The following is a 22113-nucleotide window of genomic DNA, read 5'->3' as shown; positions in this document are numbered from 1 at the left end:
GCCTGTCCCTGCTGAACTCCAGCCCCTGCACTCCTTGCTGAACTCTCCCCCTCCTGCGATGCTCCTTCCAACCCCCCCTGCTTCCCCCTCGGCCACGGGTTGAGCAACAGCTGTGAGGGACACGGTGGGGAAAACTTGTCAGACCTCACCGGAGAGAATCATCTCCGGCACATCCTCCTCCTCCTCCTCCTGCTGTGGCCGGGCACGAGGGGCGGATGCCGCAGGTCCCGGTGCTGGGCGGGCCCGCCCCCGCTCCGTCCCGGACACACAAAACGCACCGGACGGCGGCACAAGGGACCGACTAGGGAGGAGAGCAGGTACGGGGGGCAGAGGGATGGGGGAGAGCAGTACGGGGGCAGAGGGATGGGGGGAGAGCAGTACGGGGGCAGAGGGATGGGGGAAAGCAGTACGGGGGACAGAGGGATGGGGGAAAGCAGTACGGGGGGCAGAGGGATGGGGGAAAGCAGTACGGGGGGCAGAGGGATGTGGGAGAGCAGTACGGGGGGCAGAGGGATGTGGGAGAGCAGTACGGGGGGCAGAGGGATGGGAGAGAGCAGTACAGGGGTCGGAAAGGACAGGGAAGAGCAGCAGAGGGGTGAGAGGGATGGGGGAGAGCAGTACAGGGTTTTGAGCAGTACAGGGGTCGGAGGGACAGGGTGTGACTGGAAGCAGGATTGAGTTGTGTGATAAATCCGTGGTTCTTTCCACACCCCACGGGTTGCTCGTGGCTTGCTCCCCCTGTGCTGCCCCGGTGCAGGATATTCCTGCGGGATGTGGCGTGGGAGGCTCGGGGGACACAGCTGGGAGGTCACTGGTGTCCCTTCTCTTCAGTTAAACGTGACGGTCCAAGCCTGTGGGCAGCAAAGGGGACTGCGGTGCCAGCAGGTGACTCGCCTGAAGCTCTGCCTTTTCAGGAATAAATCCACGGCGGGAGCAGCGGGATCAGGGACCGGTGACAGAGCCGGGCGGCGGGACCGGAGCCGGGCAGTGCCAACAGCCCAGCGATGCGGGGGCAGTGACCTCTCCTGGCTGCCTCAGACAAGCCTCCCACATCCCCCTCCCAAGCAAACTCAGTCCAACAGGTAAGGATCAGCAAATCACCCGTCAATCCTTGGCAGAGCAAAGCTCCAAGGGCTGGGATCTCGGGAAGATCCAGGCACACAGTTCCATGGAGCTCCCTGTGGCATTACTGAAGTGGCTGGACAGGTTTGGGGGCAGACTTACCTGGCTGTTGATGAGACATAAAACCTGAGTCCCAGAGGGAGGGTCTGGAAGGGCATTTCAGACTGTGCAGTGGAGAGATGGTTCTGCAGAGGCTGCCCGGGGAGAAGGGAAAGAAAAGAAAGAAAACATAATTCAGACTTTATCTACAATGACCTGAAATGAATAATGCTCTCCTGTGACACTCGTCTCTCTTACTCCAAAGTAAGCTACTAATTTCTTTTGGAAGATAAATAGGGATTCATGGATACAACTAATGAAATGATTTCTGGACTTGCAAGTAAATTAGGATTATTTTTAAGGGTATTCATTAACACAGAGCATATTAAAATGATGGATTTGCTGTTTCTTTTCTCCAGGATGAGGATGCTTCCTGGCTGCCTTTGTCTCTATTTCATTTCTTTCTTGTTCAGTGGAGCACATGGATTCCTGATGTGGAGAACACCCACAGCCTTCCTGGTTTATAACTACTCCTATTCCAACCTCTCCTCTGTCTCAGAAGCACAAGCTCCAAAAACAGCAAGAGTTCTCAATTTCTCACATAATATCATTGAAAAAATAACCAAGAGAGACTTGGAAGGTTTTGAGGTGCTGGAAGTTCTGGACCTTTCCTACAATTGGATCTGGTATGTTGAGCCTGGTGCATTCCAGCCTCTGCTCAGCCTGGTGTCTGTGGATTTATCATCTAACAGTGAGAAGCTGCTTCTGCCAGAACTTCCCCTGCACCTCAAGCTCTCACCCACCAGCAAAGCCTCGGGGTCTTTGCAGCTTTCCCAGCGTTCTGACACATCCCCAGAGGCTGCTCCGGATCCCTCTGTGCCACATTCCCAACACCTGAGCCCCAGGTTGAGGCGGAGCACCGGGAACCTCCTCCGGAGGGGAGACACAAACACCACGGCCCCTCCCTCAGCCACACCAGAGCCCAGTCCCTGCGCAGTCCCCACCAACGGCACCCTGGACCTGTCCCACAGCAGCCTGTCCGAGGACGAGCTCCTGCTGAGGCTGGATGAGAACCTGTGCCGGGCTCAGCTGGGCGGGGTTTTGGAACTGGACATCAGTCACAACAACGTGGCCATGGACCTGGTGTCGCTGTTTGTCCTGTTCCTGCCCATGGAGAACGTGCGGTCCATTGATGCCAGTTCCAACAACCTAACCATCAACATCCTGGATTTCGGGCATATCTGCAAGTTCCCATTCCAGCAGCTTTTCTTTGTAAACATCAGCCACAACCCCATCAACAGCCTGGACAGGCTGTGCCTCCCTCCCACCATCAAGGAAATCGACTTGTCCTTCACCAACATCAGCCAAATACCACTCGATTTTGCCATGAAACTGCTTAACTTGGAAATCATGCACATTCAAGGAAATCACTTCATCTACACAGCATCTCTAGACAGTGGGAATGCACTTCCAACATGTGTCCCTGCCCCTGGAACTGTTCACATCAATGCCATTTCCTTTGTCAGGACTCAGATTGGGACACCCATTGAAAGCCTTCCCAGGAAAGTGAAACACCTGGGAATGTCCAACTGCTCCATCGTAGAACTGCCAGAGTGGTTTGCTGAGACAGTGGAGGAATTGTTATTTTTGGATCTCAGCAACAACCACCTTTCTGTACTTCCCAAGTTCCCTCCCTCCCTGCAGCACCTCGACATCAGCAACAGCGACATCAAAGTCCTGCCCCCCAGCCTCAAATCCCTCTCCAATTTAACTATGTTTAAGATTCCAAATAACAAAATTATGGATATGCACACAGAGTATTTCCCATTAGCTCTAAAAAATTGTGACATTAGTAAGAACAAGTTGAAGGTGTTGTCCTTAACTAAGGCACTGGAAAACCTGGAATTTCTCAACATTTCTGGGAACCAGATCACCCAGCTGGAAACAGCTGACCACCTTCCTGCCCTCACCAGCCTGGACAGCAGCCACAACCTCATCTCAGAGCTGCCTGATGGCTTTGGAAACTCCCTGCCAGCGTTGAAATACTTTAATTTATCAGGGAACAAGATCTCCTTCCTGCAGCGTGGCTCCCTGCCAGCCTCTCTGGTGGAGCTGGACATCAGCGACAACGCCATCACCACCATCGTGGAGGAGACTTTCGGGCCGCTGACGAGCCTGCGGGTGCTGAGCGTGCAGGGCAGGCACTTCTTCTGCACGTGTGAGCTGTACTGGTTTGTCAGTGTGTACCTGCAGCAGCCCCAGCTGCGGCTGCGGGGCCGGGGCGCGGCGCGGTGCAGCTTCCCGGCACACCGGCGCGGCTGGCCCGTGGACAGCAGCCGGCTGACCCGCCTGCACTGCTCGCCGGGACTGCAGCTGGGCATCACCGCCGGCGCCGCCGGGCTGGCCGCGCTGCTGCTCAGCGCCCTGTGCTGGCGCTTCCACGGGCTCTGGTACCTGCGCATGGGCTGGTACTGGTGCATGGCCAAGCGCAGGCAGCACCAGAGCAGGCTGGAGAACAAGCTCTTTGATGCCTTTGTTTCCTACAGCGAACACGACGCCGCCTGGACCAAGGAGAACCTGCTGGAGAGACTGGAAGCTGACGGGTTCAAGATCTGCTACCACGAGAGGGACTTCAAACCGGGGCATCCCGTGCTTGGCAACATTTTTTACTGCATAGAGAACAGCCATAAAGTGCTCTTTGTCCTCTCCCCCAGCTTTGTGAACAGCTGCTGGTGTCAGTACGAGCTGTACTTCGCCGAGCACCGGGTCCTGAATGAAAACCTGGATTCCCTCATCATGATTGTGCTGGAGGAGCTCCCGCCCCGCAGCGTCCCACAGAAGTTCAGCAAGCTCAGGAAACTGCTGAGAAGCAAAACCTACCTGAAGTGGAGCCCTGAGGAGCACAAGCAGAAGGTGTTCTGGCATCAGCTGAAAGCTGTCTTAAAAACAACCAACGAACCCCTGGTGAGGGTGGAGAATGGAGCCGCTCCGGAGATGTATGAGCTGGAATGAGAACCGAGGAACTGGGAAGCCTGTGGTCAAATAAGTGTTTACCTCCTGCAAAGGCTCAGTGATACCTTGTCTGGATCCATCCCAGGAGAGGTTACTGCTGGGACTGCAGCACCTGTGTTGTTCCTTCTGATGAAGGAATCCCGAAGGGATGAGACCCCAGTGTTGATAAACAGCCTTGCCTTGCTGAGTGCTTGAATTTCTCCAGCTGTTTCCAGCATTTCTGTAAGTGCTGTGCATGTCACCTGAAGGGAAGAACAGCCCTGGCCACACTGCATGTCCTTGCTGCTCTTTGAGGGCTGTCTTACAACCAGAGCAAGGATTCCTGGTCTAGGACAGGGTCCAGTGGGAACAGCCCTGTGTGCAGGGAGGGAAGCCCAAACCAGGCTGGCACACAGGGAGCAGCTCCTCTCTGGGCTTCAGCAGGACAAGATGAAAGACTTAGTTCATCCACCTGAGAGATGCCACTGCAAATCCAACTGCCACAGCCTGTGGCTTCAGTGGCTGCTGGAAGAGACCAAACTTGGAAATCTGTGTAAGTACAGAATAAAATATACAATCAGACAATGCAAAACCAGCTGGGTGTGTCTGCAGTGGAATAACTGGGGTGAGCTTTGCTTCATCATAAATCTCTAAGGAACAAGTGTGTTCTGTACATTCTTAGATTTAGGGAAGTCACAGTCCCATTCCTAAGGGATTTGGTGCTGCCTCTGCATGGCCCTTGTCCCCACCAAGTGCTGCTTCACAATTCTAGTTACTGTGTTTGGGAAAAATAAAAGACGATTCAGCTGATCTGATTTCACATCCAAGGCCAGTCAACAGACTGTGGCAGCAAATAAACCCAGCTGAGGACAAATAATTTGGTCTGGGCTTGCTCCTACAGTGAGCAAACCCAAAAGAGTTCCCAGCAGAGGATGCCAGACCCAGGAGTGCAGCATGTCTGGAACACGGACTCTGGAGGGGAATTGGCTCTGCTGTGACAAAATCAGACTAATCCAAACCCATCTGCTGCCCAAAGGGGGAACATCAAACAAACATCTCCATTTACAGAGAGATTTCTGGATCTTGGGGCAAACCCGCCTTTCCTCAGCGAAATGATTTGGCATCACAGCTTGGAGGTTTTATATTTAAAGGATAAAACATCCAGTCCTGCAGCCCAGCAGCTGGAAAAGCCAACTCTCACCACCACAAGATCTAGGACTTAGAAAGACTGAAAATTAAAAAAAATACTTCAAATAAATTTGTTCATTTAAACAACCAGAAGTCACTTCTTAGTGAGATTCACAAGCCCCAAGTAATTCAGCAGCTGTTTTTCTAATCAGCTTCTTTATGCTTTCTCCTTTCTTTCCAAGCCACTCAGAGCTCACAGTTCTCAATTCCTCTCTCCCCACACATTTCCCACCTCCTTGGTCCTGCACTCCACCACTTCCCTCTCCACTGGATCTCTGCTCCTCAGCCTCACAGTCACTCTCTGCTGGTTCGTTACTGGAGCTTTACTGGTTCTGTGCTCAGCAGGTCTCTGATACAAAGGGCTAAAGGAAAGAAGAAAAGTGATATTCCAAAAGACTCTAAACCAATTATTTTATCACAAAAATTATTAAATCAGTTCATGAGTTTAAAAAAAAATTATTCAATTAGAAAGCAAAATATCTGAGCAGAGAGAAAAGACGGACAGAAATAATTTCAATTTTACATTTGTATTAGAAAGTTGTTCACATCAGTTTTATTGCCAGAAAGCTGGTTTGAATTATTCAAAGTTAATTCAAATTCAGAGTGTTCAACAAAGAACAGTGTTGCAGGAAAACCTCCAAAGTAGTTTAGTTAACAAAAAGCCCAAACCAACAACTCTCCCACAGCAATGACGTGAGTATTTTTTGTTCCTGAAGTAACAAATCACCTTCCCATCGCTGGAGTTTTCCCATAATGAGGCACCACATGTCAGTGGCATGATTGTTCTGGAGACACTGAGGCTCTGCTGAGGGTGAAAGGGGATTGCTTGTTTGGCAGAGGTTTGGTGACTCAGAGACAGAACTGTCAGGAGTTTAAGTGCCCCCAGACATTGCCTCTCACAGGGAATACCCACAACACGTGACACAACAAAAATAAAAATTAATTTCATTTCTGTTACTTGCTTGCTGTGTAGACCAACAGATAAAGTTTCTAATCAGACAGATTAAATCAAATCTGATGTTAAGATTTCTTAAGAAAACCTCCAAAACTTGTAGTCAGTCATTCTGGTTTTAAGAATGTTACCAGTTGTCAGTTCTGTCTCAGTGTATACAAATTCACAGACAAAAGAGCAATTAGGAACACAACTCTGCCTAATCCTCACCACTCAGGGAACTCCAGAGGTGGCTGCATTACTCCTGTCCTGTAATATTGCAATATTTCATCCTGATCCTCCAATAACACCAATAATTAGGTATTGCACCATTATTTCTATCAAAAGTAAATACCTGTCCAAATTATTTTGGGATTCATAACACTGCCATCCTTCAAATAAATGCCCAGCAGATACCAACACATAAACTGCAGAGGTTTATTCCAGTGCTTCACTTCCCAAAAGTCCTTCCCCAGTGGAAACAAAACACTGACTGAAAAATGCCTTGTCCCAAGTGAAGAAGCCGAGACTGAAACCCTGAGCCTCGGTGGAAGCTGATGGGAATTCTGCCACTCACCTCCAGGGAACCAGGAGTTCAGCCTGGAAACAGGAAGGACTTCTGTTCCTACTGACACTGCTGCACATCCTTCCAACCTTCTGCAACGGGAAGAGCTTCAACTCAAATAATACCAAACAGTTTCAACTCAAATAATATCAAACACCTTCCAAATTCTTCCTTCACGAACATACAAGATAATGGCAATACTCTGTCTCATCACAGAATGATTTGGGTTGGAAGGGACCTTAAACATCATCCAATGCCACTCCCTGCTATGGGCAGGGACACCTTCCAGCAGACCAGGCTGCTCCAATCCTGGTCCAACTTGGCCTTGTGACATAATAAATCACAGTTATGGCATTTACTTTTTTTTCAATTGTCCAGTAGTAAAACTTAGTAATAAAAACACTCTCATGTAACAATTCCAAACACAAATCTAAAATATCTCCCTTTTGGACTTGCCAATGAAATTCCAGAGAAATTCCCAGTGGTCACTGAAGTGATCCTGCAGCATTGGCTCCAAACAGCTGGACATGAATGGGAATAGCATTTCCACTGCCTGGCAGCAATGCTGTACCAGTGGGTTGGGATAATCCCTGCCCAGGCAGAGCAGGGCCCCTCTGGGCCAGCGGGTCAGGCCCTTTTGCTGCGGCTACACCGAGGGCACCGGGATGTGCCTGGTGGGAGCAGTGCCAGGAGTGGGCTGTGCCAGGTAGGGCTTGGCAAAGGCCAAGGAGGGGTTGGCTGGCTGCAGGCTGCTGGGGGTGCTGCCCCCCTGGGAGGGGCTGCTGTTGTACACGCTGTAGTAGGGCTCGACCCGCGTGTTCAGGGGGGTGGAGCTGCTCTGGGCGCGGTGCTGGGGCCCCGCGGAGGCACCGGGGCTCAGCACGCTGTCCCGGGAGCGGCTGGCAGGGCCGGCGCGCTCCACGCTCCTCCTCTGCGGTTTGGGGGACAGCACGTGGGCCGAGTTGGTGTCGTGGTGGGAGGACTTGTTCCTGTTGACCTCCAGGCTGCCCTTGCCCACGGCGCGCAGGCGGGTGCTGTGGCTGCAGCAGGACAGCGCCAGGGCCGCGCACCGCAGGCAGCGCAGCGCCCGCCGCCGCAGCCCCGCGCTCGTGCGCGAGTAGATGAAGGGGTTCAGGCCCGACTTGAAGAAAACCAGGGTGAACCCACAGAGCTCAAACTGGCAGAGCACAAAGCTGGCACCGCCGGACAGCACGCCGTGCACCAGGGCGATGCCGAGGGGCAGGCAGCACAGCAGCACAGACAGCACGATGATGGCACACGTGGCCAGGGCGCGGGTGTCCTTGGCCGAGGCCATACCAGGGGCCGACGCCGGCGGGAGCCTCTTGGGGTGCGCGGGGCCCTGGGCGCAGCTCTGGGTGCGGTACAGGGCAAAAGGCTGAGCCCGGGGGGTGTCCGTGCCCACCCCGGCAGGGCCCTGCCGTGCCCGTGCGCTCCGGCGCAGGGCGCGGGCGATCAGCGCGTAACACGCGGCCACCACGGCCACGCAGCACATGAAGTCGGCGATGTAGAGGGAGAGGACGAGCTGGCCGCGGGCACCGGCGAGGCCAGGCACGGGCAGGCACTGCGGGGAGCCGCGGGCGCGCAGCGTGGCCAGCGCGGCCAGCCCCAGGCTGGTGGCCCAGAGCCCCAGCGCCAGCAGCAGCGTGCGGGGAGTCGAGGCTGTGCGGGGCGGCCGCCGGCCCAGCACCACCCGCAGCCGCTGCAGCGCGATCGCCGCCACCGTCTGCAGGGACATGATGACGAAGCCGCAGCTGGTGAGGCGGAAGGTGAAGCACAGCGTGGCCGGGACGCCGCGGGCCGGCCCCAGGAACAGCACGAAGGCGAACATGGGCGCGGCCACGCCGCAGATGAACAGGTCGCAGAAGGAGAGGTTGAGCACCATAAAGTCGAAGTCGGTGCGGAATTTGCGCAGGGCCGGGTCGAAGAAGGAGAGCAGCACGATGAGGTTGCCGTAGGAGCCCAGGCAGAAGACGAGGGCCAGCAGCGAGGCGCAGGCGGCCAGCGTGGCAGCAGAGGTGCCGTCCCGCAGTTCCGCGGGGCCGCTGCCGTTCGCGCACAGCTGCGCCCCGGGCCCCGCCGGCAGCCGCGCAGAGCCGTTCATCTCCCGGTCAGCACCCGGGGGATGCTCCGCGGCCCCTCCATCGTCCAGTCACCGCTGCCCAGGGGATGCTCCACGGCCGCTTCATTGCCTGGTCACCGCTGCCCAGGGGATGCTCCGCGGCCCCTCCATCGTCCGGTCACCGTTGCCCAGGGAATGCTCCGCGGCCCCTTCTTCATTGCCCGGTCAGCACCCGGGGGATGCTCCGCGGCTCCTCCATCGCCCAGTCACTGCCAGAGGGATGCTCTGCGGTCCTTCCATTGCTCGGTCACCGCTGCCTGAGAGATGCTTGGCCGTCCCTCCCTTGCCCAGTCCCTGCCCGAAGGATGCTCCGCGGCCCCTCCATCGCCCCGTCACCGCCGTTCCTGGGCTCCTCCCCGGCCCCTTCGTGGTCCGCTCCCGGCCGCTCGGGGCTCCTCCCCGCCGTTCTCTGCCGCCATGGAGCCCGGCCCGGCCCCTTCCCGCACTCCCGGCGCTGATCCCGCAGACCCACCGTGCGGGGACGGGACACGGACTGCACGGATCCCGCAGTCCCCGCGGGCGCTGCTGCCGCCCCAACACGGGCTGGTGGGGAAGTCACAGAGCGGTTTGGGCAGAGGGGACAGAAAGTCCATCCAGTGCCAGCCCCTGCCCCGGCCACGGACACCCTCTACGAGCACAGGTTGCTCCAACCTGGCCTTGGACACTCCCAGGGATGGGGCAGCCACAGCTTCTCTGGGCAACCTTTGCCAGGGCCTGCCCACCCTCACAGGGGAGAATTCTTTCCCAATATCCCTACCCAATCCACCCTGTTTGAATCTGAACCTGTTCCCACTCGTCGTGGCACTGCTTGCTCCTACAAACAGCGTTGCCCCACCTTTCCTGGGAGTCCCCCTGGTACTTTAAGCGATCACTGTGCAGTACTCATGGCAGGAGAGGGTGAGGAGGCTCCGGTGCTCTTCTCCAGCCAGCACTTCTGGCCCAGGCAGGCACAACCCAAACAACACAAATGCAGGTGCACAAGATCAAGACCCAGCCAGGCAAGGCACAAAAGCACTTTGGAAATGCAGCAGCTCCAGTATTTCTGACTTATGCCTGGCACTTGTCTTTAAAAGCACTACATACACATCAATCTGTTGCCTTAATAACCATCTCCCCCCCCAGGAACCCCCAGGGTTTGTTCTCAAACTACTTGTGCACAGGAGAGGAAGGTCCAAACCCAAACTATGGCTTCCCATGGCTTCAAGTTCTCTCTCAGTTTGACTGTCACTTATTTTCTTACTTGTATTGTCCTCCACTCATGGTTAATTTAATTTCTGTGGGTGAATCCTGGACCTACTAACTATGAGCTGTTTTTTCACTGACTAGCTGGGATCTCCCATTTGATTTGATTATTTATAAATATCAGAGAACACTGAATTATGTGATTGACAAAATGTTAGCCTAATACAAGAGTGAATTGCTTCACAGTGGTTAATGCTGAGGAAACAGAGAGGATTGTTCTCTTTCCATTAAGCCAGTGAGCACGCAATGCCCAGCTCCCTTCTGAGCAGGCAACACACCTCACTTCAGCTGGAAACAGGGCACTGCATAAAAACCGACCTCAGTCTCACACTGTGTGTAATCCCTGAGCCCACAGCAGTTCCTGTGGTGTCACACACCCAAACCACAGGAGTAACAACACACGTTGCAAAGCAAGAGTCCTTGGAAAGGCTGGGAAGTGTCCAGGTGTCACCTGGCCACGAGCTCAGCTGAGATTTCAGTCTCTAAATGAGCCCCTGGAAACACACACAGAACAATAAGCCTGCACCTGCCTGATGGGATTGTTTCCAGCAACAGGAGCAAGCAAGACAGACTGATCTCGTGCCTGCTTTTGAAACCCCTGGACATGGACTGAGGCGGCAAATCCTCAAATTGGGATTTGTAGCAAATTGGGCTTTACAGCAAGTTGGCTACTTTAGAACTAGTTCTCTGCAAAAAAAAGTCTGCATTTTTCTCTTGGTGACAGGTTTAGATTGTCACCCTTTTCACTAACACGGTGTTTAGCAGGTCTGTGAGGAGCAAGAGTGTTTTGGGGCTTGGTTAAGATGTTTTTTACCCCTCTATAGTTATTAACTGTGTTTTGAAATTAGGGAAGAAGTGTTGCTGGTTAAAGCCTGAGAGCCTCAACCATTCCAGCAGAAAAGGGGAGCAAGGGAATGGGCTGAGGATCTCCATGGGAGTACAAAGCAGGCCCAGCCCCTGTGGCACAGCAAAGTGTCTCACTGGACTGTCCCTTTTTAAAAGGGCTTTTTAACTTCTTGCAAGGCAGGAACCACAAGAGCAACAACTCACCTTTAATCCATCAGCAATCAAAGATTAAAACTTACCAATATTATCAGTGCTGACAACATCCCTGATCCAAGATCACTAAGTAAGAATCTCCTTCCCAGGGAGTGAAAACAAACCTTTTTTTTCCCCCCTCTCACCTCAGGGACCTTCCCCTTCCACATCTCTTAATAGCTCTGAGAAGCACCTTCACTGGAAATCCGGTTCTCCAGAGCCTGTGCAACAAGGTGGCAATGGACAGTGAGTATTTGTGATGGGGAAATGCCCAAAAGTTGCCCTCCAGGTGCTGCAGGATGCCAGTGAGGATGTAAAACACATCAGCTGGTGACTCACAGCAGAGTTAAAGTTAACACCTTCCAAGGCCAATGGCCAGCAAAACCTTCTGCTGCCATGTGGGTTTATTTTCCCTCTTACACCTTACCAGATTGTTGTGTTTTCCACAGCACAGGGGAAGAGGAAGCTGGAGGCTCTGCTGCAGGATTCCAGGAAGCCCAAAGCTGTGGAGGAAAGTGTGAGAGAGTGTGGGATGCCTCACTGTGAAAAACTGACAGGAAACACCAACCAGTGCACCCAGCACTGGGGAAGGAGGACAGGGCATGCAGGGGCAGATCCTGGACATAAAAGGGATACAGCCACATCCGTATCAGAAATAAGGACCTTCATCCCTTTTCCTCTTTAATTAAACCCCCAAACCACCCATACACAAATTAGTTCAACTTGTCAGTAACACAAGCAATGTTCAGCCTGTGGTACCACCCAAAAGCACAAGTTAAAAGTCTTATTCATTTTTTGATAGTTCTTTTATATATAATTTTTATCAAAATAAGCATCCAATATACTCACTTGGATATGGAAATAGAGGAGATCACGCCATTTAATTGACTATTTAGTGTTGAGACAAGAGAATCACTGAGGAACAAGTCACTGGCAACTTGAGCAAAAAACACGAAACCAAACCAACCAACCACAAAAAACCCAAACAGAGAAAAAAACCCCAACAAACCAAACACCCCCCAAAACCCTCCCATAAACAAATTCTGCCTTACATCTTGGCCCTTCCTTGGTGCTTTGGTGTGGCCACAGGTTATCTGTGCAGACTGACTAAGGCTATCAAAGCCACCAGGCCATTTCCAAGGTCTTTTTCCATCTCCCTTTCTATTCCAAGGGTAAAAATTCTCTCTTCTCAAGCTAGAACTGTCTCCCTCTCCAGACTGAGGTCCTGCAGCTGGTTCATCTGGAAGGCTTTAGGGAAGAGACAATAGAAGACATCAAAGTGGTGGTAACTCCAAACTCAGGACGTGTGTGTTGCTGGGGCAAAGTTGGGGAATAAAAGCAGTGGTGGAGTTGTGGTATTTGATGAAGATCTCAGCAGTTCCAGACCTGGGGGCTAACAATCCTTCCCTCACCAAAACTCAGTCAGAACAAGTTTGCCCACACTACCACAGGTGTATTTTATCCCACAGAAGTGTATTTTGAACAAGGGCTCTGTTTACTGGGTGATCTGTTTGCATCAAGCAGTTCACTGTGGATTTACAAAAGGCTGTTGGGAATTAACAACACCTCTGACTACAGAATGATTCCCTACAGTCACAGGATCCTGCAACCACTCCCAACTACACCCTGAGTAGGAAAGAAAGCCCCAACACAGCACAGAGAGGCAGAGCTGGATCCCACCATTCCTGGACAGCACGTGCAGTATCTGCTCCAGCACTTCATCAGCCAACACACCCTCTAAAGAGCATCCTCTGTACCAAATGCTTCCCATCCCTTGTAAAGTTTTTCATCCTATCAGCAAACCCCTCTCCACTACAAACTAGTTTCTACAGTTCCCAGAAGTTAAAAACTGTTTTCTGGTACAAGGTATTTGTCCATAAATCTCAATGCTCAATTCCCAGCCATTAGAACAAGGTCTTTAATTAAACCTTAATGTTGCCTTAACTCACTTCCAGATCCCAGCACAAGCACACCCCTCATCCAAAAGCTCAAAAGCACAGGAAAAAACTGAAATTTACGTCTCCAAAGGACCAAATTCCAGTTCAGAAACACAGCAAGGTGCAGTTGTTACAAACAGTCCATTTATTGGGTCTTCAGCTACGTCCACAACCAAAACCACGGGTTTGGCACGACGCTCCACAGTGGGTGCCACCCCTGCCACGCTGCCCAGGAGTGCTGCTGTGCCTGGGGCTGGGATCAGCCACACCTGGAGGGGTGGCAGCACTGCCAGGGCTGGGTGAGGGTGGGGCACACCCCACCTGCTCCACTGCCCAGGCACCTCCCACCCCACCCCAGGAGGGTGGCACACCAGGGCATGTGACACTTCCACACGTGGGGCAGGAAAGTGAGTGAGACACAGCCATAATGAGATACAGGCAAACAAAACAAACCCTCTGCCTCTCGGACACAAAGAGATTCGTTAAAGAAAATAATTTAAAAAACTAAGAATGGCATTTGGTTTCATACAAAAGCCAGGACCACTACTGTATTAACATCTAAGTATGAATCTTTACAAATTAATCTCACAATGGTGTTATGTAAAAGGTTGCAAACTGTACAATGTTTTGTCAATGCAATGCCTCTACAATTTATACAGTCTTTTACAACTATGTAACACATATTAAACAGGTTGTTAAACAGCCAATTGGTACCAGTCTCTGAACAAAGCTGCAGGCAAAAAAACACAGAGCTTCCACAATCTTCAAACGAGATATGTTTGCTCAAACAGTGACAACCTTTATGAGAACACACTGTCAAAAACTGCCTTTCTACACTGGGCATACACTTCATTCCAGGAGTCCAACCACCACTTACAGTCCACCACATCCTATCTGTGGGCTCTGATTACATGGAAACAATGTCTTTGCCCCAAGGAGATATGCAGATAATCAGAGTTTTATTCCACAGTGGCCAAGCTCCCTAGGAAGGCCTGGCCAGAGCTGTGTCCTGCACTGCACAGGGACCAGCTGTTCACACCTCTACAGCAGGTACCAAAGGCCACCCTGCTCTGGGGTGGCTGCAGGACACCAGATGCCAGGAGTGCAGACAAACTCTGAGGAAGGCAGGCTCTGGGCTGTGCTGCTGCCCAGGGCAGGGCTGCAGAGCTCCACTAGGGCAGCCCCACACTCTGGTCTGTGTCTGTAATGCTGGGAACAGGGGTCAGGAGCAGAGGGTGGGAGCTGTGCAGAGGTCACTGTGCATGGAAGCAGAGACAGAGTGATGTGTGATGCAGCCCAAGGAGGAGGGGCCTGCCATGAACTCACGATCAGGCCCTGCAAGCACAGCCAGGAAGAGCCTGTGGAGCTCCCACAGCTGCTCCCTGGGGAGGGAGGTGGAATTCCTTTTGGATAGAACCAAGTCTTTGTATTTTGATTAGGCATCGGGATTTCCAGCACAAAGTTCTCCACATGATCAACGTCTTTTGAGTTTCCTTTATTTTGCAGGCAAGTTCCTACATCGTGGTTTTCCCAGGAGAAACCTGGAAAAGAAAGAAGAGAAAACTGAAAATACAAATACTACCTCATGCAATTATTAAAAAAATAATTAAAATTATTAAAAAATTATTAAAAAAATCTAAGTTAACACTTCTCCCGGAATACTGTCACAAAACACCACGATACAAGAGAGGTGGGAATCTTGTAGTGTAACAAAGAGAAACTCCAGGACTGGATTGACTCTTTGGGGACATGCCTGTGTGAAGAGACCTGGCAGGGTGGAAGAGCAAACCGTGTGGCACAGCCATTCCCCATCTGAGGTGTAGGTGACACACTGGGCTGGGTGGCAGTTAAAGTCCTCAGGGCACCAGGAGTACAGGGCAGCAAGTACCTCCCCTTTGGGGGCACTGCCAGGCACTTAAAAGGCAGTCAACTGGCAGAAAATGGAGAAAATGAACATCAGCATTCAAGAAAACAAGTGTCAATATCTCACAAAGCACTGGGGTGATGCAGGGACACACAAGGATGGCAATATTTAACCAAGATAAATCTGGTCTTGGCCAAGGCTGCTGGAGGGGTGAGGGATGAGGATTTGCCTGTGCCCATGGGGAGGGATTCCCCTGCTCTCCCTGCTCCACTGGAGAGCTGGAGGAGGATTCCCAAGGCTGCTGTCAGAGGAGATCAGCTCACCCACCTATGCATAATAGCAGGGGGACACCAGCAGGTCGGTGAGTACTAGGAGCTGGTCGTCCGTGAACTGCTGCTTGTGCTCCTGCCAGTTGTCGTGGTGGGTCCTCCGGAAATTGGACAGAGTCTTCTTCACAGTCATCTGCACAGGAACAGCCAACATGGGTCAGATCCTGCCACTCGGGGGGGTCCCAGTCCCAGGCCAAAGGACAGCCAGCATGGGTCAGATCCTGCCACTCAGGGGTCCCAGGCCAAAGGACAGCCAGCATGGGTCAGATCCTGCCACTCGGGGGGGTCCCAGGCCAAAGGACAGCCAGCATGGGTCAGATCCTGCCACTCGGGGGGGTCCCAGCCCCAGGCCAAAGGACAGCCAGCATGGGCCAGATCCTGCCACTCAGGGGTCCCAGCCCCAGGCCAAAGGACAGCCAGCATGGGCCAGATCCTGCCACTCAGGGGTCCCAGGCCAAAGGACAGCCAGCATGGGCCAGATCCTGCCACTCAGGGGTCCCAGCCCCAGGCCAAAGGACAGTCAGCATGGGCCAGATCCTGCCACGCAGGGGTCCCAGCCTCAGGCCAAGGAGTGTGGAACGCAGCAAACTGAGCTGCCCAGCAGCACCAAGGGCTGGGGCAGCACCAAAGGTGGGAGGGCTCTGGGGAACTCACAGAATCACAGACTATTCTGAGCTGGAAGGGACCCACAAGGATCATCGAGTCCAACTCTTAAGTCAATGGCCCACAGAGGGGATTGAACCCATGACCTTGGCATTATTACAACCAAGTTTTAACCAGCTGAGCTCATCTCGGGGTCACTCAGCACAGGATTTAATTTCCACAGCTCTGGGCAGTCTTTAGACCAGTGTCATGACTCCCACATAAAACCCCATATAAAAAGGATTCTCGGACCTACAGTTTTGAGTTGACAAACATTAACAGATTCTTATGAAGTAAAGCAAAATGTTCTTCCCTGCTGCCCTTCCTGTGGGTGTTTCAGCCAATGGTTTGGGTCTCAAAACATGGGAAGGTGGATGGTGGGTTCACAGAAACAACCCAGAGAATTATCTTCTGTTACTAAAATAGTTGAGTTTATTACTAAATTAACCAAAGTCCCATCAGTTCAGTTTCCTGCTTCAGCAAGTCACACCAGAGCAAAGTTTGCTAAATCTAAGGCATTCTGCAGCTCACTTCTCTGGCTAAAACAGTAAAGGTCAACAAGACCCAAAAAAGGACAAAAAATAGAGTTAAAGGCAGCTATTTCACTACAAACTTATTTCTAGGGCTACTGTAACACCTCATCTTAAACATTTCAGATGGATGTTTTGGTTCAGGTTGATGTTTTCTAGAACAGCATCCACAAAAGGAACATTTTAAATTCTAAATAACATATATATATACACACATATATAGATATACACACACACTTTCACATATATATATACACACACAATATAAATACACCTCCTACAGCTTTCAGTTTATGCTTTAACTTTGAAAGCAATGACAGATCTGCCACAAAAAGGACTTAAAAGCAGTCCATGATTTAACACTCTGGAACCATTCAGCAAAAAGCAACAGGCATGAAGTTTCTTAAGAGGTTCCTATTTATTGCTGGGAAAGGGGAACTGGGAATGAGTCCCATGGATTTGAGCTGTGCCCTTACCTCGATGGGCTGAGGGTCGTTCAGGTGGGCACTGAGGTCCATGAGCAGCTGGGGCATCCAGGTGGGCACATCGTAGGGGCTGGACAGGATGCAGGCGCTGAGCCCCAGCACCCCTGCATGGCGCTTCACCAGCTCTGCAAGGACAGGGCAGGGCCATGGGGTGAACACACACACCCCCAGCACAGCCCCAGCACAGGGCAGGGCCATGGGGTGAACACACACACCCCCAGCACAGCCCCAGCACAGGGCAGGGCCATGGGGTGAACACACACACCCCCAGCACAGCCCCAGCACAGGGCAGGGCCATGGGGTGAACACACACACCCCCAGCACAGCCCCAGCACAGGGCAGGGCCATGGGGTGAACACACACACCCCCAGCACAGCCCAGGGCAGGGCCATGGGGTGAACACACACACCCCCAGCACAGCCCAGGGCAGGGCCATGGGGTGAACACACACACCCCCAGCACAGCCCAGGGCAGGGCCATGGGGTGAACACACACACCCCCAGCACAGCCCAGGGCAGGGCCGTGGGGTGAACACACACACCCCCACCCAGCCCAGGGCAGGGCCGTGGGGTGAACACACACACCCCCACCCAGCCCAGGGCAGGGCCGTGGGGTGAACACACACACCCCCACCCAGCCCAGGGCAGGGCCGTGGGGTGAACACACACACCCCCACCCAGCCCAGGGCAGGGCCATGGGGTGAACACACACACCCCCACCCAGCCCAGGGCAGGGCATGGGGTGAGAACACACACCCAGCACAGGGCAGGGCCATGGGGTGAACACACACCCAGCACAGCCCCAGCACAGGGCAGGCCATGGGGTGAACACACACACACAGCACGGGGCAGGGTCACGGGGTGAACACAGACCCACAGCACAGCCCCAACACAAGGGAGGCACCTCCAGCTTCTGCAGGGAGCCAGAGTGCCACACACACAAGCCTATGGAGCTCCAAAGTGCTGCTGCTTTCCCCCACAGAAACCCAGGCTCATCCTCCTCTGATTTGTCTTTGATTTCTAAGAAATGCACCTGCAACTGCTGGGCACTTAATACACATTTCAAATGAGCTTCCCTCTCTCAAGGAAACTCATAAATAGGTCATGAATGACACTATGGAAGCACAGACTTGAGGATCAAATGACTGTGATTCACATGCATTAAATGTGAAGTCAGAAGCCAAAGTTGCAAACTGAAGCTAAGGGGTTTTTAGTTCTGGTTTTTTGTTGGTTGTTTTTTTTTTATGTTACGTGGGGGTTTCTGTGTGTTTGGTTGAGGGTTGTTTTTTTTAATAAAAGAAAACCCACACTGCTAAAAATAGAAGGTAAAAACTGTTGTGACAGCTAAGGGAGTTGATTCACTGAGGAACTTGCTATCCCTCTGCATCATTAACTCTGTGACCTGGGAAATGGAAAAACCTTTTGAGTGGAGTAAGAAGTTAGTTTAAGGTAGGAATACATAGCAAAAAACATGATTTGCTTTTGCTGTGTGCTCTTGTTCATCATTTATCTTGTTCATCAAATTCCTCAAGCACTTAACATGGATAAGGATGTGCAACAGGGATTGGGATCTGCACTACATGGACAGAAACAGAGCACAAGGTGTGTAAGAACAAGTGATTTGCCATTATGGTTTATGGATGCTGAGGAAGGAGAAACATTCTCACAGCCTTCATTTTCTGACACTGCCTGTGCCCCTGGAGGGCTGGCAGCCCGTGTGGCATCCCCAGGGCCCCCCAGCCCCCTTACCCCCAGCAGGGATGGTGTCCCCCACGGAGCACAGGTCCCGCTTGCGCTTCTTGGGCAGCCGCGTCTGGCACAGCCGCTCGAAGTGCGTCTGCATTGGCGTGTCCATGGCCAGGAAATTGCACTGCAGGAGCCCACTCAGCGTAGTGGCAGCCATCTCCCTCACCTGGGCACACAGAGAGAGGGTTAGGGGCACACGGGGCAGGACATCACTGCCATCTCCCTCACCTGGACACAGACAGGGACAGCGATCACCAAACTACAGCCACAAACTGGGGCATCACTGCCATCTCCCTCACCTGGACACAGACAGGGACAGCGATCACCAAACTACAGCCACAAACTGGGGCATCCCTGCCATCTCCCTCACCTGGGCACAGAGAGAGGGTCAGGGACACACTGGGCAGGGCATCACTGCCATCCCTGCCATCTCCCTCACCTGGGCACAGAGAGAGGGTCAGGGACACACTGGGCAGGGCATCACTGCCATCCCTGCCATCTCCCTCACCTGGGCACAGAGAGAGGGTCAGGGACACACTGGGCAGGGCATCACTGCCATCCCTGCCATCTCCCTCACCTGGGCACAGAGAGAGGGTCAGGGACACACTGGGCAGGGCATCACTGCCATCCCTGCCATCTCCCTCACCTGGGCACAGACAGGGACAGAAATCACCACAGTGAGCAGGGCATCCCTGCCATCTCCCTCACCTGGGCACACAGAGAGAGACAGTCACTGGGCAGGGCATCCCTGCCATCTCCCTCACCTGGGCACACAGAGAGAGACAGTCACTGGGCAGGGCATCACTGCCATCCCTGCCATCTCCCTCATCTGGGCACACACAGTCAGGAAACACCAAATCACAACAACAAACTGGTGGCAGGACACCCCTGGGCCTTGGAAGCGCCTCCAGCAAGCCCAGGGACCAGACTCCTCCCAAGAAAAGCCTTTCCAGTATTGTGCTGTTATATCAAACTTCACAAGTTAATTAACAGCTGTACTGTAATACAGCAGTCCTGCCACATAATTGGCCACTCAAGCAAACACTGTGATTGAGCTCCATTGCCAGTACCATCACACAGACAGTTCTCACAGACCAGATGGTACCACAGTCTGTATCACAGGCATGGGACTAGAGAGCTTCAGAAAGTTTAAAACTAACCCTGGACTGAGGCCAAGATTCACCACCCCAAATAACCACCCTGCTTTCCAAAATTCCTAACAGACTCTGTATTAGTATCAGTGTTAGAAAGTCCTTTCTTCAAAAGCATTTGTTTTCCCACTCAAGTGCAGAATTGACAGAAGCAGAAGAGCTTTTCCAAGTGAAGGCAAAGGGACTTTCAGGAGACTCAGCTGATTCTGTTCTCTCTGTAGCACCAGACACAACAGGTGCTGGATTAATGAGCATCAACAAGTAATTTCAGTGGTTTATGGTCACCAATTCAGTTCTGTAATGCTCCAGCATGATAAACTTCCTTGCCCAAGTACCAGATCTTTGCACTACATGAATAAAAACACAATATCAGGTTGGAAAAATATTCTCTTCAGTAACACAGAAGCACCAAAGAAAAAGACTAAACTAAGTTTTCTTCTAATTTCCAAACTGTTCAAAACACAGATTTCCTTTTCCACTCTTTTTAAAACAGCCACAGCATCTTACTAGTGGATTCCAAGTAGAGATAACTCATACTAGCTTTTAAAAACAAGTGACTAATTTATCAGGATTACTAATTTCTCTCATCTCCTCAAAGCTCCCAAAGCCATGAAGTCACAGAACTGTAAAAAGACCATACTGAAGTTGGGAGTCCCTCCAACTCTCCCTCCCACTGCCAATAACTCAGGCTGCCAAAGCCCTCAACATTCACAAACCTGACAGCCAAATGGACTGGTGGCAACACTGGCAGCACCCCCAGGGTTTGGGGAGTAGCTCAGGCTCAGGTAAGTGCACACAGAACACCTGTCTGTGGAGCACAGAGGGCTGGGCAGCAACTCCAGCAAACCCCACCTCGAACAGGGCACTCTGAGCCTCCCCCACAACAGGCAGAGCTGCAAGAGCTGCCTCAACTCAACAGGAACTCAAATAAACCCTCGAGACCTCACTCTGCTCCACTGCAGTGTCTACAAGGTGTGATTCAAACAACCTACTTTGCTAATAGCTGGAGAAGGAGGAGGGCAGAGCCTGCCAGGGCTGATTATTGGTGGTTTGTGAGTCCCTGAGGAGCTGAGCAATGAAATGAAACACACTGTGCTAGTGCCACATGGGAACCAAAGGCAGCTGGGCTGGAACTGAGCGAGGCCCCCAGTGAGCTGGGCTCACTTACATCACCCCTGCCTGGATCAAACCACTTGAATCCCTAAATTAATCACCTGCCTACAAGGAACACTTTGCTGTGAGGAGCATCTAGAAGCAAAGCCTTGAAGGCCATACATGAAGCAGCTAATTAATCACTCATCACTGAATAAATTATAAATCGTCACATTCACACGATGACTGAGGGAATATAAAAGCTACACAGGAATCTTTCAGTCAACTGCGGGGTTTGGATTTTTGGGTCAGAACTGGCCAGTGCCTGTAACCCTGCAACAACATCAGAATAAAACCACCCAGAAGCCAAACCCAACTGCAGAACTTGCAAGGGGCTACTTAGAGAGAAAATACTCCCATTACTGTAAAATTGCAGTGTAATAGGAAAAATGTTCATCAAGACATGAGTGCAGTCAGAACACTGTGTATTAAAACAAAAAGATGGGTTGCATCATCAAGTCTGGACCTTTGAACCAAAACAAGCCAAAAAAAATATCTTAAAATGCAAGAACCAAACCCTCAGTTCTACAGAGTAAGGACACAAAATCCTAGTTTGTTGTGGGTTTAGGCAGGTGGGCCTAAACTTAGGTTTTAAAGTTCAGCTAGGCCCAGGATTGTCAGCTGATTTAAGCTGGACTGAGCTAGCTAACAGCTTACTTGTTCCAGCCAATAATATTGTATTCCATATCATACTACATCATCTCAAAGGGTGTAAAATCCAGTGTGTGGGAGTGGCTTGGTTAGTTCCATCATGGCTGCACTAAGAGGAAGACATCTAGCAGCTCCTCTACTGTGCTAGGCCCTGCTTCTGTTACCTCTGCTTGCATTTTGTTTGCATTCAGGGAAGTAGAAATATTTTGTTGTTATACTTTCCCTTTCTTGCTGAGTGTCTTTTGGAGTGCTTATGAATTTGGAGTAATGGGCTTTGTATTAATTGGGGAGTGGGAAGTTACTCCTTGTTATATATATGTAACTTGTGTAAGTGTGTGTTATATTGTAGTTTTGTCTTAATATTCTCTTTT

At 51.8% G+C, this 22113-nt stretch overlaps 3 protein-coding genes across 3 annotated transcripts in view; 1 reads left to right on the top strand and 2 right to left on the bottom strand.

The window, feature by feature from the left end:
• Positions 1 to 1581: 1581 nt before the first annotated feature.
• On the top strand, positions 1582 to 4259 carry LOC139668510 (toll-like receptor 2 type-1). The gene has a single exon (XM_071548113.1). The coding sequence runs from the start codon at positions 1582 to 1584 to the stop codon at positions 4171 to 4173; it is 2592 nt and encodes an 863-aa protein (XP_071404214.1). The 3' UTR covers positions 4174 to 4259.
• A 1595-nt stretch (positions 4260 to 5854) lies between these two features.
• On the bottom strand, positions 5855 to 9317 carry GPR75 (G protein-coupled receptor 75). The gene has a single exon (XM_071548112.1). The coding sequence runs from the start codon at positions 8956 to 8958 to the stop codon at positions 7483 to 7485; it is 1476 nt and encodes a 491-aa protein (XP_071404213.1). The 5' UTR covers positions 8959 to 9317; the 3' UTR covers positions 5855 to 7482.
• Positions 9318 to 14645: 5328 nt separating this feature from the next.
• PSME4 (proteasome activator subunit 4) overlaps positions 14646 to 22113 on the bottom strand; it is a 51717-nt gene continuing 44249 nt past the window's right edge. Inside the window, exons 44-47 of the mRNA XM_071582260.1 lie at positions 18792 to 18954; positions 17035 to 17168; positions 15385 to 15519; positions 14646 to 14734 (exon numbers count right to left, since the gene is read on the bottom strand). Coding sequence (XP_071438361.1) covers positions 15385 to 15519; positions 17035 to 17168; positions 18792 to 18954 — 432 coding nt within the window. The 3' untranslated portion in view covers positions 14646 to 14734. The remainder of the gene's footprint in view (positions 14735 to 15384; positions 15520 to 17034; positions 17169 to 18791; positions 18955 to 22113) is intronic.

This window comes from Pithys albifrons, chromosome 2 (assembly GCF_047495875.1).
Source record: "Pithys albifrons albifrons isolate INPA30051 chromosome 2, PitAlb_v1, whole genome shotgun sequence".
In the NCBI taxonomy this organism is placed as follows: Eukaryota; Metazoa; Chordata; class Aves; order Passeriformes; family Thamnophilidae; genus Pithys; species Pithys albifrons.
Note: the sequence above shows the minus strand (reverse complement) of the source record. Positions and strands in the feature narration are given on the sequence as shown.